At 42.3% G+C, this 15,893-nt stretch overlaps 1 protein-coding gene across 4 annotated transcripts in view; it reads right to left on the minus strand.

Annotated features, from left to right (window-relative positions):
- The window catches only part of LOC106589258 (ATP-citrate synthase), a 127,298-nt gene that overhangs the window by 85,196 nt on the left and 26,209 nt on the right, over positions 1-15,893 (minus strand). For 3 of the 4 annotated variants that reach the window (XR_006762624.2, XM_014178973.3, XM_014178974.3), the window contains exons 9-14: positions 10,741-10,877; positions 10,128-10,189; positions 8,073-8,190; positions 5,098-5,252; positions 2,860-2,953; positions 2,232-2,291 (exon numbers count right to left, since the gene is read on the minus strand). Coding sequence is in view for 3 of the 4 variants with exons in the window: in XM_014178973.3 (XP_014034448.1) it covers positions 2,232-2,291; positions 2,860-2,953; positions 5,098-5,252; positions 8,073-8,190; positions 10,128-10,189; positions 10,741-10,877 (626 nt within the window). In the remaining variant the exon portion in view is untranslated. The remainder of the gene's footprint in view (positions 1-2,231; positions 2,292-2,859; positions 2,954-5,097; positions 5,253-8,072; positions 8,191-10,127; positions 10,190-10,740; positions 10,878-15,893) is intronic. The other variant, XM_014178975.3, reaches the window with a different exon arrangement.

Below are 15,893 nucleotides of genomic sequence, written 5' to 3' on the forward strand. Positions count from 1 at the left end.
CATTGGTCATTTAGCAGACACTCTTATCCAGAGCGACTTACAGTAGTGAATGCATACATTTCATACAATTTTTTTCCCCGTACTGGTCCCCCGTGGGAATCGAACCCACCCCGACTTCTCTTGAGTCTTTTGCACGGCTCACTTTTAAAGTGGATACCTACTCAACTAAAGTGGAGTTTAAAGACAGCGGACAATGTGCATGACCTGGAAACAGCACGAACTAAGCTAGAAGAGGAAATCAATCTACAATTTTTTTTTAAGAATCACTTGAAAATCTTTCCCATAAATTAAACTTAATTTACCATCCATTGAGTAAGACTCAACCATTACTTCCATGGTAATCGACCCAGCACTGGACAACAAGCTACGCAGTAATGATCAATTAGCTGATTTAGCAATTATTAAATCTAAAACTGAAATTACTAAATCAGAACCCAAATTGATCTAGTTACTCCCACTTCTATAAAGAACTGTACATCTCCGATTGTAAACCCACACCAAGCCAGACTAAGTCCTTTCTAAAAGATGAAACCTCAAAGTATTACAGTCGTTCACAAAGGTTACTTTAGGAGAGATGTGAACACAGCACTAATTGCACTTTTATAAAAACAAAGTTAAGGATGTCACTCAGTGTTCTCACCATCACCCCCCCATCCTTGATAAACACATATTAAACTGTTTTCCAAAATGTTGTCATCCAGTCTCGAGACTTACCCAAAAATAGGCCACATGGACCAAAGCCGGTTTGTTACAAAGTGTTTATCCTGGGCCTCCCGAGTGGCGCAGTGCTAGCTGTGCCACTAGAAATCCTCTCTCTGTCAAAGCCGACCGCGACCAGGAGAACCATGGGGCGGCACACAATTGATCCAAAATCGTCCGGGTTAGGGGAGCGTTTGGCCGGCCAGAATGTTCTTGTCCCATCGCACTCTAGTGGCGGGCCAGGTGCATGCACGTTGACACGGATGCCAGGTATACTGTGTTTTCTCCGACACATTGGTGCGGCTGGCTTCCGGGTTAAAACAGGCATTGTGTCAAGAAGCAGGCGGCTTGGTCGTGTTTCGGAGGACGCACGGCTCTCGACAATCGCCTCTCCCGAGTCCGTACAGGAGCTGCTGCGATGGGACAAGACTAACTACCAATTGGATACCATGAAATTTGGAAGAAAGGGGTAAAAAAATAAAAATATATACATGTTTATCCTTGGATAACACACACACACACACACACACACACACACACACACACACACATACATACATACATACATACATACATACATACATACATACATACATACATATATATATATAGAGTATAAAAAACAAAAAAAGGGGCGCGAGAAAAGAGGAAGGGAGCAACTTTCTGGAATGAAACGCAGCCCGGGACAGCCGCAGAGCCATTTGACAAGGTTTGCATCTGATTCTACACCCTCCTCCCAAAGTGTACACTTACACCCGTGCATGGATTTAACAAATGGTGGAAACTCACTCCAGCCAATGCATACATCAATAATATGCTCCAGCCCATGCTAACATCAATAATATGCTTTAAAATCCATGCCGGGAAGCATGCAAGTCAACATTTCTGGAAAAGACTAGAGAATTGGGACAGTTAGTCACCATGAGAAACACCTAACTGGATGGAGGCTGAACAAAGGCATTTCCCCACACACACTACTTGAGAAACAGGGATAGAGGTAGGGGAAAGAAGGAGAGGAGAGCCTGGAGGAGGACTGAGGGTCTAATCACTCGTCCCTACCTCCACTCCAGCCTGACGAAGCCTGTGCTTCTGTGACCAACAACACAAAGCAGTGACGACAAAATAAGCGACAACGAAAAAAGTTACAAAACAGTTTGAATAAAAGCCATACTACGTAACCTCATCAATCAACTAATGCATTGGGTGTGTTGTATGGTTGCATTATGGCTACATGCCTTGGCCTTCACACTTCATTGCATGGATACCCAATAAGAGAAGGGACGAATATAGAGCTCAATTAACTAAACATCTACTTAAACACAAACAATACGAAACCCAAGGAACTTACCCATGTAGACCATTCCCTAGGCCTAGACCGTGTGAGTTCTAGAATGCCAATGCAGAACATAGGCGTGAAAGCAACACACACACACCTCTAAATTGGGGAAGTGTGGGGAAAGACAGGTGCAAACCCAAGGAGAGGGGGGAGCAGGATGGGCGAGCTAGTCGTGTAGGGTTACACCTGCACTTACCGTAGCAGTCTCCTGTGAATTCCTCCTTCACAGGCCACAGCCATGGACAATAAGAAGCGGCTTATAAGATTTGAGCATGAAAAGACAGGTTTATTACACATCGAAATGAGGGGCAAAAACATAAAACATTTAAAATGTCAAACTGTGCTGGGTGGTTGGTGTAGATGGGGAGAGAAAAGGGAAAGTGGGATGGCAGAGGTGAAGAAGCAGACAGAAAGACAGAGGGTGGTGTGTTTGAGAACAGGGTCATTCATATTCATTAGTGCACAATGCACACTGTAGCAAAACATTTTGCAATGTCAATTGTTTACTCCAAATGCTCTACTACGTGATTTAAATGGTTTCCTTTGCAAAACATCTTGCTACATTTAGCTACAATGTGCCTTAATTAATATGAAGTGTAGGGAGTCTAAACTGTCCCCTTTTCTTACTGAACCTCTGAGGAGCTACACATGACATATGTTTGTTTTGTTGTAAACTAGCGCTTTAAGGATAGGTTTCCCCTGACACAGATTAAGCCTAGTCCTGCATTTAAAAGCATCCTCAATGGAGACTGGGTTTAATCTGTGCCAGGGAAACCAGTACAAATTGGTAAGGAGGGCAGGGTGGCGTGGTTAGCACTTGTTACCTGCTGGTACGCCCGCTTTGGGCTTTTTAGCTGACGTGGCATCGTTGGCTGCTCTGGGCTCAGAGAAGGAGGCTGTCCTGGTAGATGCTGGGGTCTAAAAGAAGAGAGACAGTGATGAGAGGGCGATGTGGGCTTCCTGAATAGTAATTACAGGGGTATATAGATACTCAAATATACAAGTGAACACTAAGGTCTAGAAGGGAGAGAATGATGAGGGAGTTTGTTGTGGGAGTTGTTAATTTTGAAGAAGTATCTGGATTTGAGGCTGCTAGAAGTTATGAGGGTCATCATTCCCATGTTGAATGTAGCTGATGGTGGAAATAACAGCAGTACTAGCTAGGTCGTCAAATTGTTAGGGTCAATAAAAGTCTTGAGGTCAGACTACATGCCAGGAAATTCAGACTCTCTGTCTGAAGTGCTGGCATAAAATGTTATCCTATGAGCTGCAGTAGTCAGGGTGGGGCCAATACCTTTTCAATACAGTGAATACCCTGCGAAAGTGACGTCACCCTAAGTCATACTTCCGTGGTCATGTCATGGGCTTCAAAATTATATCATTAAATTCATGATAATTTAAGATATATACACACAGTACCAGTCAAAAGTTTGGACACCCAACTCATTCAAGGGTTTTTCGTTAATTGTACTATGTTCTACATTGTAGAATAACAGTGAAGACATCAGAATAACACATGTAATCATGTATTAACCAAAAAAAAAAAAAAGTGCGCAACAAATCAAAATACATTTTATATTTGAGATTCTTCAAAGTAGCCACCCTTTGCCTTGATGACAGCTTTGCACACGCTTGGCATTCTCTCAACCAGCTTCATGAGGAATGCTTTTCCAACAGTCTTGAAAGAGTCCCCACATATGCTGAGCACTTATTGGCTGCTTTTCCTTCACTCTGCGGTCCAACTCATCCCAAACCATCTCAATTGGGTTGAGGTCGGGTGACTGTGGAGGCCAGCTCATTTGATGCAGCACTCCATCACTCTCTTTAGTCAAATAGCCCTTACACAGCCTAGAGGTGTGCTGGGTCATTGTCCTGTTGAAAAACAAATGATAGTGGGACTAAGTGCAAACTAGATGGCATGGCGTATTGCTGCAGAATGCTGTGGTAGCTATGCTGGTTTAGTGTGCCTTGAATTCTAAATAAATCACAGACAGTGTCACCAGAAAAGCACCCCCACCTCCCTGCTTCACGGTGGGAACCACATATGCGGAGATCATCCGTTCACCTACCCTGCATCTCAAAGTTCTCAAATTTGGACATCAGACCAAAGGACAGATTTCCACCAGTCTAATGTCCATTGCTCGTGTTTCTTGGCACAAGCAAGTCTCTTCTTATTGGTGTCCTTTAGTAGTGGTTTCTTTGCAGCAATTTGAACATGAATGCCTGATTCACTCAGTCTCCTCTGAACAGTTGCTATTGAGATATGTCTGTTACTTGAACTCTGAAGCATTTATTTGGGCTGTAATTTCTGAGGCTGGTAACTCCAATGAACTTATCCTCTGCAGCAGAGGTAACTCTGGGTCTTCCATTCCTGTGGCGGTCCTCATGAGCCAGTTTCAACATAGCGCTTGATGGTTTTTGCGACTTCACTTGAAGACACTTTCATAGTTCTTAAAATGTTCCAGATTGACTGACCATGTCTAAAATTAAATGATGGACTGTCGTTTCACTTTGCTTGTTTTAGCTGTTCTTGCCATAATATGGACTTACATGGCTCTCTTCTGTATACCACCCCTACCTTGTCACAACAGATTAGCTCAAACACAATAAGGAGGAAATAAATTCCACAAATGAACTTTTAGCAAGGCACACCTGTTAATTTAAATGGATTTCAGATGACTACCCCATGAAAGCTGGTTGCAAGAATGCCAAGAGTGTGCAAAGCTGTCTTCAAGGCAAAGGGTGGCTACTTTGAAGAATGTATTTGTTTAACACTTCCTTGGTTACTACATGATTCTATATGTGTTATTTCATTGTGTTGATGTCGTCACTATTATTCCACAAAGTAGAAAATAGTAAAAATAAAGAAAAACCCTTGAGTGAGTGTGTGTGTCCAAACTTTTGATTGGCTGGCTGGCATACATGCGTGCGTGCATGCATACACTCCACTGCTTGACCAAAAACAACAAAAAAATACAATCTTGGTCGACCGAAAAGCTATCGACCAAACAATCGACCTGTCGACTAATTGGGGTCAGCTCTACATTGAACAGAAAACGTACAGCGGCGTTGGTACTGGAGTTGAGCAGGAAGTTGGCCGTGTGGGCGGCTACTGGAGGCTGGTTGGGGATTGGCTGGTGACCCAGCGCCATGCCGACAATGGCCGTCATGTGGGTCTCTGTGCCGAAAACATAGATGGGGATACCGGTGGTCTTCCCTGTGGGGAAAAAAAATGGACATGGTTAACAAATATTTTGATTATCGTGAACTGTACAATAAGAAGGAAACCTATTGATCAAATCTCCAGGTGTGAATTTCCCAAAAACATAAAAATCTTTTTCATTGTCTACCAATGGACTCAAAATGATCTTAGTGCCAAAGATGGTCGTTATGTTTTAGTACATCTTTTTTTGCAATATTACTTTAGCGCCTTGTTGCAAACAGGATGCATGTTTTGGTATATTTTTATTCTGCTCAGGCTTCCTGCTTTTCACTCTGTCAATTGGGTTAGTATTGTGGAGTAACTACAATGTTGTTGATCCATCCTCAGTTTTTTCCTATCACAGCCATTAAACTATTTGAAAGTCACCATTGGCCTGCTAGTGAAATCCCTGAGCGATTTCCTTCATGTCTGGCAACGTTTGGAAGGCCGACTGTATCTTTGTAATGACTGGGTGTAATGACACACCATCCAGAGTAATTAACTTCACCATGCTCAAAGGGATATTCAAAGTCTGCTTTTTTTATTTTTACCCATTTAACAATAAAACGTCCCTGGTGTTTGCGGTTGAATCTGTGTTTGAAATTTCCTGGACCTGACAGCTAATTGTGTGTGGTGTACAGAGTTGAGGTAGTCATTCAAAATTCATGTTATACAGTATTATTGCACACAGAGTCCATGCAGCTTAAAGATACACGTCTCCTTAATGTAACCACATTGTCTGATTTCAAAAAGGCTTTATGGCGAAAGCATAAAGTTGGAACTGTCCTAATATAATCTAACAAGAAAAACCACACAGCCATTTTCCTAGCAAGGACAGGCATCACAAAAAACAGAAAACCAGCTACAATTATGCACTAACCTTTGACGATCTTCATCAGATGACACTCCTTGGACATCATGTTACACAATACATACATTTTTTGTTCGATCAAGTTCATATTTATATCCAAAAACAGCATTTTATGTTGCCGCGTGATGTTCAGAAAATATTTTGCATCCAATACTGCCAGTGAATCAGCACAACAAATTTACAAAAATACTCATCATAAACGTTGATAAAATATTAAACTGTTATTCAAAGAATTATAGATGAACATCTCCTTTATGCAACCGCTGTGACAGATTTCAAAAAAGCTTCACGGGGAAAGCACACTTTGCAATAATCTGAGTACTGAGCTCAGAAAAAGACATCAAGCAATATAGATACCCGCCATTTTGGAGTCATCTAAAATCATAAATAGCATTAGAAATATTCACTTACCTTTGATGATCTTCATCAGAAGGCACTTCCAGGAATCCCAGGTCCACAATAAATGTTGTTTTGTTCGATAAAGTCCATAGTTTAAGTCCAAATAGCTCCTTGGAGTAGCTTACTGAACGCGCAAACAACAAGTGTAGGAAGCACGGCCAAAATGTCACAACGAAAAGTTACAAAAAAGTTATATTTACGTTCGTTCAAACATGTCAAACGTTGTATAGCATCAATCTTTAGGGCCTTTTTAACTTAGAACTTCAATAATATTCCAACCGGACGATTCCAGTGTCTTGAAAAACGTTTTGGAACACAGCTACCCCTCATGTGAACGCGCGCCAATGAATTAATGTGCTTTACATTTACGTCATTTAGCAGACGCTCTTATCCAGAGCGACTTACAAATTGGTGCATTCACCTTATGATATCCAGTGGAACAACCACTTTACAATAGTACATCTATATCTTTTTTTTTTTTCCTGAGTCAACAACTTCCAACTTCCTCTGTTCGCTCTCTGTTTGGACGCCTCAAACAACTTTCTAAAGACTGTTGACATCTAGTGGAAGCCTTAGGAAGTGCAAAATGAACCCTAAGTCACTGTGTTCGATAGGCAATGACTTGAAAGGACTACAAGCACCAGATTTCCCACTTCCTGGATAGATTTTTCTCAGGTTTTGGCCTGCCATATGAGTTCGGTTATACTCACAGACATCATTCAGTTTTAGAAACTTCAGAGTGTTTTCTAACCAAATCTACTACTAATATGCATATTCTAGTTCCTGGGCCTGAGTAGTAGGCCGTATAATCTGGGTACGTTTTTCGTCCGGCCGTGAAAATACTGCCCCCTACCCAAGAGAGGTTAAGCACATTTTTACTCCTGAACCTATTTAGCATTGCCATGACAAAGGTGTTGAATACTTACTCAAAACATTTCAGATAAATAATTTATGAATTTGTAAACAATTCATAAAAACATAATTACACTCGTACATTATGGGTTATTGTGTGTAGGCCAGTGACCAAAAATATAAATTGAATCAATTTTAAATTAAAGACTAACACAATAAAATGTGGATAAAGCCTTTCTGAAGGCACTGTATGACCAGTAGTAGCGTTATCTGGCCACACTTCTACATTACTTAATTACTCCCCCTAAATCGCCTTAACACATCTGATAGTTGAAGCGATGGTGCCACTCAGTTGAAAGCAATATGGCAGAAACTAAGGTCTGTCCCAAATAGCACTCATCCGGGATGCAGTCCTGGACAGTCGTCTCAGATCAGAGAATTGGAGTAAAGGTTGGCAGAAGGGAGGAGTGGGACAATTGCCATGCTTCAATTATCTTTCCTTCTCCACAACTGTGCACTCTTTCACTCCACCTCATGCATTTCAAAGCATTGGCTTGATACAAGAATGGCTGAGGGAGCTACCACCATATTCATTATACCAGTCCATTCCTTTTAATCCATGAGAGGGAGTGTACAAGTGCACACTTCGGGAAGTAGGGTAGAGAATTGGAATGTAGCCAAATAGTTGAAGTGAATGTGCAGCCTGGACTCACCTACTTCTCCCATCACTCTGAGGCCCTCCTGGTAGTTGGGGCCGCCACGACGCACAAAGATGGTGACTCCGTTCTCCTTCAGGGGTCCCTGGTAGTCTTTGATAGCCCTGACGATGCCCTAGTGGTGGACAAAGGAGAGCACAGCATGGTAAAATGTATGGATAGACATGCCTTGTTCAAAGCATGGGATTAATGGCAGGCACAATGGCTAGGGCTGGACAAAATCTGCAGGGTGGCTTTTCTAAATCTGTCCTTATTGAATTTATATAATTATATACATAATTTTCATATATGAAACTGCAGCATGTTATATGTTTAGTGGCATTATTTGGTTTGATTGAATAGATTCTAAATGTTAGAATTTTGCCAGGAAGACTAGGCATCAGCTCATGTGTATCCAAATAGAGTGTGTCCGAAAATCGATCTTGCCTACTAATTTTTAAAACGTACTGTGTACTAATCATACATATATCTCATTTAGAAAGTACTGTTTAATATAAAAGTATGCATTCAGCAACAAATAAACATACTAGGCTCACCCATCCTAAGAAAGCGTCATCTAATGCTCAAACGCGTTGTTTCCCGTCATTCGTTCATTTTGCTACAGCCCATCCTCTTATCACAAATGGGTCTGAAAAGATGCACCTCTTCCTCAATAGAGTATGCAGCAAATACTAGATGAAGTCTAAATGTGTACACTACATGACAAAAAGTACGTGGACACTTGCTTGTCGAACATCTAATTTCAAAATCATGGGCATTAATATGGCATTGGTCCCCCCTTTGCTGCTATAACAGCCTCCACACTTCTGGGAAGGTTTTCTACTGAACTAGATGTTTGAACATTGCTGCGTAGACTTGCTTCCATTCAGCCACAAGAGCATTAGTGAGGTCAGGCACTGATGTTGGGCAATTAGGCTTGGCTCACCGGATGGGGATGAGTTCAGGGCTCTGTACAGACCAATCAAAATCTTCCACACCGATCTCAAAAAAACATTTCTGTATGGACCTCGCTTAGTGCAGAGGGGCATTGTCATGCTGAAACAGGAAAGCACCTTCCCCAAACTGTAACCACAAAGTTGGAAGCACATTGTCTAGAATGTCATTGTATGCTGTAACGTTAAGATTTCCCTTCACTGGAATTAAGGGGCCTAGCCCGAACCATGAAAAACAGGCCCAGACCATTATTCCTCCTCCACCAAACTTTACAGTTGGCACTGTGCATTCGGGCAGGTAGCATTCTCCTGGCATCTGACAAACCCAGTCTGTAGGACTGCCAGATGGTGAAGCGCGATTCATTAGTCCAGAGAACACGTTTCCACTGCTCCAGAGCCCAATGATGGCAAGCTTTACACTACTCCAGACGATGCTTGGTAATCTTAGGCTTGTGTGTGGCTGCTCGGCCATGGAAACCCATTTCATGAAGCTCTTGTGCTGACGTTGCTTCTAGAGGCAATTTGGAACTCAGTAGTGAGTGTTGCAACCGAGGACAGGCAATTTTCAGCACTCGGCGGTTCCGTTCTGTGAGCTTGTGCGGCCTACCACTTCGCGGCTGAGCAGTTGTTGCTCCTAGACATTCCCACTTCACAACAACAGCAGTTAGTTGACCGGGGAAGCTGAAGCAGGGCAGAAATTTGATGACCTGACTTGTTGGAAAGGTGGCATCCTATGACACCACGTTGAAAGTCACTGAGGTCTTCAGTAAGGCCATTCTACTGCCAATGTTTGTTTATGAAGATTGCATGACTGTGTGCTTTATTTTATATACCTGTCAGCAACAGGTGTGGCTGAAATAGCATAATCCACAAATTTGAAGGGGCGTCCACATACTTTGGTATATATAGAGTATGACATCCTGGCATTTAAAGCACTCAATGTTAGACATTTAACATATTATACTATTTAGAACGCGAGTAGAGGTATTTAGACAAGGCCAATGAAAATATTTTCCATTACAAATGACATTCAAGGGACTCATGCACATTCTGCACTCAGATTATGTCTGGCCCTATCAATGACACAGCACTAGGGGAAGACCGTGTTTGGGCGCCTTACTTTGAACGTGGCCGCCACGTTTGTGAAGTTAGCGATGCTTCCTCCGATGATCAGCACTTTCCCTGGCAAGGCAAAGATAGAAATGTGTTAGTATTAATGCTGAGACTTCACGTAACAACAAACATCTAGTTTGACAATGCGGTAACACACTATCACATTGAGCATGTGATAGAACTTAGTGGTACACTGAGTTAAGTAGTCCTAACCAATGGAATTCGTCTGTGTCCAAAAGTAATTTAAGTGTAACTAGTAAAAAACACACACAAAAAAGGTCAACACATATTGGTCCACATTTATTGATGAAGATTAATAAATGAATTAAGAAGATCCAACTCGGATCAAAACATTGGAATAGAGGCAGTACAGGAGCAATACAGTCTGAGGGACTTTTTTCTTCTACATGCATTGTTTTTTATGATATAGCACAAATGTAATATGCGCTGACTATGCCAACGTTGATTTCAAAACTATAAGAGCTGCAAGTGGGCAACCCTGGCGAGTTCGCAGGTGTAGGGTGAAGTTACCACTAGACGTTGATCTTGGGTCAGTTCTACACTTTCCTACTAATGGTTAAGGTTATAATTGGGGTAGGGGAAGCTGAGCAAGTGCCCACCTTCATGGTGCTTCTCTCTGGTCATAAGTGAGAGGATGGTCTTGGCGTAGTCGTAGGTCTGTTGCTCGCTGGGCGCTCCCGAATACTCTCCGTAGTTGGCCAGCTCATCCACTCCACCCAGGTCACAGATGGTGTCACTACGTTCGAGGGGACAGGGGTCAGAGTCAAGGACAAGTGGTTGCCTCCCAAACGGCTCCCTATTGCCTTTACAGTACACTACCTTTGACCAGGGCCCATAGAGTAGTGCACTAGATAGGGAATAGCGTGACATTTGGGACATGGCCAAAGTCATGCCCTGAGCTGCACGGGTTAGAAATGCAATTGGAAAGTCTCTTCAGTGCCGAAACCACCAATGCAGCGCAATTGTTCTATTCAGCAACACTGGGATCGATTCAAACTGAAAACTAAGTGTAGCTGGGATCATAGAATTATAGATGACTTGTTACTGTAGTGAAATGTTATTTTAATATTTTCCAAATCCCAGTTGGAGGATTCACTAAATCAGGAGCGAACAAGCAGGGTGGGAATCCTCCAAATGGAATTTCCGGAGAAAAAAAAACATCTGGATGACAGTATGTTTCTGCTCTCTTGCCAACTAAACAAGAAACGTCCTCTCACTGTCAACTACGTTTATTTTCAGCAAACTTAACCTGTTGGTGCTAGGGGGCAGTATTTTCACGGCGGGATAAAAGAAACGTACGATTTAAACTGGTTACTACTCTTGCCCAGAAACGAGAATATGCATATAATTAGTAGATTTGGATAGAAAACACTGAAGTTTCTAAAACTTGGTGTCTGAGTATAACAGAACTCATATGGCAGGCCAAAACCTGAGAAGATTCCATGCAGGAAGTGCCCTGTGACAATTTGTTGTCCTTCTGTTGCATCTCTATCAAAAATACAGCATCTGTGCTGTTACGTGACACTTTAAGGCTTCCATTGGCTCTCTAAAGCGTTCAGAAAGCGGAATGACGTGTCTCCTGTCTCTGGGCAAAGTACAGCAGCAGAGTTTGTAAGTTGCCTGCCTGGGGACAGTGAGACTGATGCGCGTTCACGAGACTTCTCCATTTCTTTCTTTCAGTCTTTGAATGAATACAACGTTGTCCAGTTGGAATATTATTGCTATTTTACGAGAAAAAAATAGCATAAAAATTGATTTTAAACAGCGTTTGACATGTTAAGTACGGTAATGGAATATTTTGACATTTGGCACGAAATGCGCTCGCGCGTTACCCTTCGGATAGTGACCTGAACGCACGAACAAAACGGAGGTATTTGGATATAACTATGGATTATTTGGAACCAAAACATTTGTTGTTGAATTAGAAGTCCTGGGAGTGCATTCTGACGAAGAACAGCAAAGGTAATCAAATTTTTCTAACAGTAATTCTGAGTTTAGTGAGCCCCAAAGTTGGTGGGTGTCAAATTTTGTGACATATATGCTTGGTTTGAAAATGGCTGTGTGATTATTTTTGGCAGGGTACTCTCCTGACATAATCTAATGTTTTGCTTTCGCTGTAAAGCCTTTTTTTGAAGTGGTTAGATTAACCTCTTGTCTTATCTTTTAAATGGTGTAAAATAGTCATATGTTTGAGAAATTGAAGTCAGCATCTGAGGGATATGTATTTCGCGCCACGCAATTCCACTGGCTGTTGACAAGGGTGGTGACCAAACGTCCCACTGGCCCAGAGAGGTTAACATGTGTAAATATGTATTAACATAAGATTCAACAACTGAGACAAACTGAACAAGTTCCACAGACATCCTCAATGGGATTGAGATCCGGGTTCTTCGCCGGCCATGGCAGAACACTGACATTCCTGTCTTGCAGGAAATCACGCACAGAACGAGCAGTATGGCTGGGGCCATTGTCATGCTGGAGGGTCATGTCAGGATGAGCCTGCAGGAAGGGTACCACATGGAGGGAGGAGGATGTCTTCCCTGTAAACGCACAGCGTTGAGATTGCAGGCAATGACAAGCTCAGTCCGATGACGCTGTGACATCACCCCAGACCATGACGGACCCTCCACATCGATCCCACTCCAGAGTACAGGCCTCGGTGTAACACTCATTCCTTCGACGATAAACGCGAATCCGACCATCACCCTCGGATGAGACAAAACCGAAACTCGTCAGTGAAGAGCACTTTTTGTCAGTCCTGTCTGGTCCAGCGACGGTGTGTTTGTGCCAATAGGGGACGTTGTTGCTGGTGATGTCTGCCTTACAACAGGCCTCAGTCCAGCCTCTCTCAGCCTATTGCGGAAAGTCTGAGCACTGGAGGGACTGTGCGTTCCTGGTGCAACTCGGGCAGCTGTTGTTGCCATCCTGTACCTGTCCCGCAGGTGTGATGTTCGGATGTACTGATCCTGTACAGATGTTGTTAGATGTGGTCTGCCACGGCGAGGACGATCAGCTGTCCGTCCTGCCTCACTGTAGCGCTGTCTTAGACGTCTCACAGTACGGACATTGCAATTTATTGCCCTGGCCACATCTGCAGTCCTCATGCCTCCTTACAGCATGCCTAATGCACATTCACGCAGATGAGCAGGGATCCTGGGCATCTTTCTTTTGGTGTTTTTCAGAGTCAGTAGAAAGGCCTCTTTAGTGTCCTAAGTTTTCATAACTGTGACCTTAATTGCCTACCGTCTGTAAGCTGTTAGTCTCTTAACGACCGTTCCACGGGTGCATGTTCATTAATTGTTTATGGTTCATTGAACAAGCATGGGAAACAGTGTTTAAACCCTTTACAATGAAGAGCTGAAGTTATTTGAATTTTTACGAATGATCTTTGAAAGACAGGGTCCTGAAAAAGGGACGTTTCTTTTGTTGCGGAGTTTATTTATGGGACAGTTTGGCTCGACAATTAGGTAGTGGGCCGAAGCCGAAAAATGTGAAGTTGAATGAGCTGATTTTTGTATATGTGACAGTGAAAAATTCTTACTACTATAAAAGTTTGACACTAATTATTGCACTCAAAAAGGTAGATTTCAATAGGGTCTGCCGAGATAAATGTCAAACTGCTAAACTTGGAACCAACCATAACTTCTGTACATACTCATGATGAAGGAAGCAATTGTTCTGCTTCTATCTACGATGTAAACACAGCCCGTTGTGAGAACGCAAGCTGCTGTCTGATGAAGAGGATCAGATATAGCAGGCTATAAGTAAATATCTGCTTGAGTGCACTTCAAATATAGAAGTGCACTTTAGAGTTAACTCTGACCATTTAGCCAATATATTGAAAGCTAGCCAATGTTACAGTTTGCCAGGCCTAGCCAACTACTGTAAATGTCAATTTGTGTTTCATTAGCAATCTGTCAGTGAATGAAAAATGTTAATCATGTTTTGGCGTTTCATTTCAAATAACTAGCAGCAGGCTTGAAAACATTCAATCATATACTTTTCTTATAAACACAAAGTGTGTGTGTGTCATGTAAGCTAGAGTTAAAACAGCTGCATAGGAATATTAGCCACTACATATGGCATAGCCTACATTGTAAGGCATAACTTGCAATACACATAGATGAGTTCTCAAATAGCAGCTGCCAAATACCATGGTAGGCATGCATAATGTTGGATGCATTGGAATTTAAGATATGGAGAATGTTAGTGTGTAGGACTGTAGAAAAAGCAGTTGGGAAAATGTTTGCTCAGTGAATGCGAGTATATTTAGGTGGTTTGAATGATTAGCTTTCCTATTAACCTTCTAAAAGCTGATGTGCCAAAATCTGGCCAATCCATTCATTGTTCTACTAACTATGACGGAGTGTGGGACATGTTTTCCATAATATACGTTTCATGCATATACATTCGAACAAAGTACACCATCATTAATCGTTTTTCACCATTTATTGAGTACAGAGACAAATAGCAAAGGTGTCTCAGGCAGTTTAAGTATCTAAATACTGTGCATTCGGAAAGTATTCAGACCCCTTGACTTCTTCCACATCACAACCTTGCTCTAAAAACGTATGAAATCCCCCCCCCATAATGACAAATCAAAAAATATATACATTTTTGTTGAGATATAGATAGAGATATATATATAAAAATATACACAAAAAAATATAAAAAAATATTACATTTAGATAAGTATTTAGACCATTTACTCAGTATTTTATTGAAGCACCATTGATAGCGATTACAACCACGTCTTTTGTATGACGCTAAAAGCCTTGCACACCTGTAGTTGGGAAGTTTCTCCTATTCTTCTCTGCAGATCCTCTCAAGCTCCATTAGTCTCTCCAGAGATGTTTGATCGGGTTAAAGTGCGAGCTCTGGCAGGGCCACTCAAGGACATTCAGAGACTTGTCCCGAAGCCACTACTGCGTTGTCTTGGCTGTGTGCTTAGGGTCGCTGTCCAGTCGGAAGGTGAACCTTATCGTTGATGAAAATTGGGTCTCTTTACTTTATTCTGTTCATCTTTCCCTTGATCTTGACTGATCTCTGCTGCTGAAAAACATACCCACACCATGTTGCCGCCACTACCATGCTTCACCGTAGGGATGGTGTCAGGTTTCCTCCAAACGTGACACTTGGCATTCTGGACAAAGAGTTCAATCTTGGTTTCATCAGACCAGAGAATCTTGTTTCTCATGGTCTGAGAGTCCTTTAGGTGCCTTTTGACAAACTTCAAGCGGGCTGAAATGTTCCTTTTACTGAAGAGTGGCTTCCGTTTGGCCACTACCATAAAGGCTTAATTGGGGGAGTGAGGCAAGAGATGGTTGTCCTTCTGGAAGGTTCTCCCATCTCCACAGCAGAACTCTGGAGCTATGTCAGAGTGACCATCGGTTCTTGGTCTCCTCCCCCGATTGCTCAGTTTGGCCTGGGCGGCCAGCTCTAGGAAGAGTCTTGGTGGTTACAATCTTCTTCCATTAAAGAATGATGGAGGCCACTGTGTTCTTGGGGACCTTCAATGTTGCAGACATTTTCTGGTACCATCTCCAGATTTGTGCAGCGACACAATGTTGTCTGAGCTCTACGGACAATTCCTTCGACCTCATGGCTTGGTTTTTGTTCTGACATGTAATGTCAACTGTGGGACCTTATGTAGAAGTGAGTGCATTTCAAAATCATGTCCAATCAATTGAATTCACCACAGGTGGACTCCAATCAAGAAACATCAAGGATGATCAACGCAAACAGGATGCAC

This window comes from Salmo salar, chromosome 28, assembly GCF_965601325.2.
Source record: "Salmo salar chromosome 28, fSalSal1, whole genome shotgun sequence".
Lineage (NCBI taxonomy): Eukaryota > Metazoa > Chordata > Actinopteri > Salmoniformes > Salmonidae > Salmo > Salmo salar.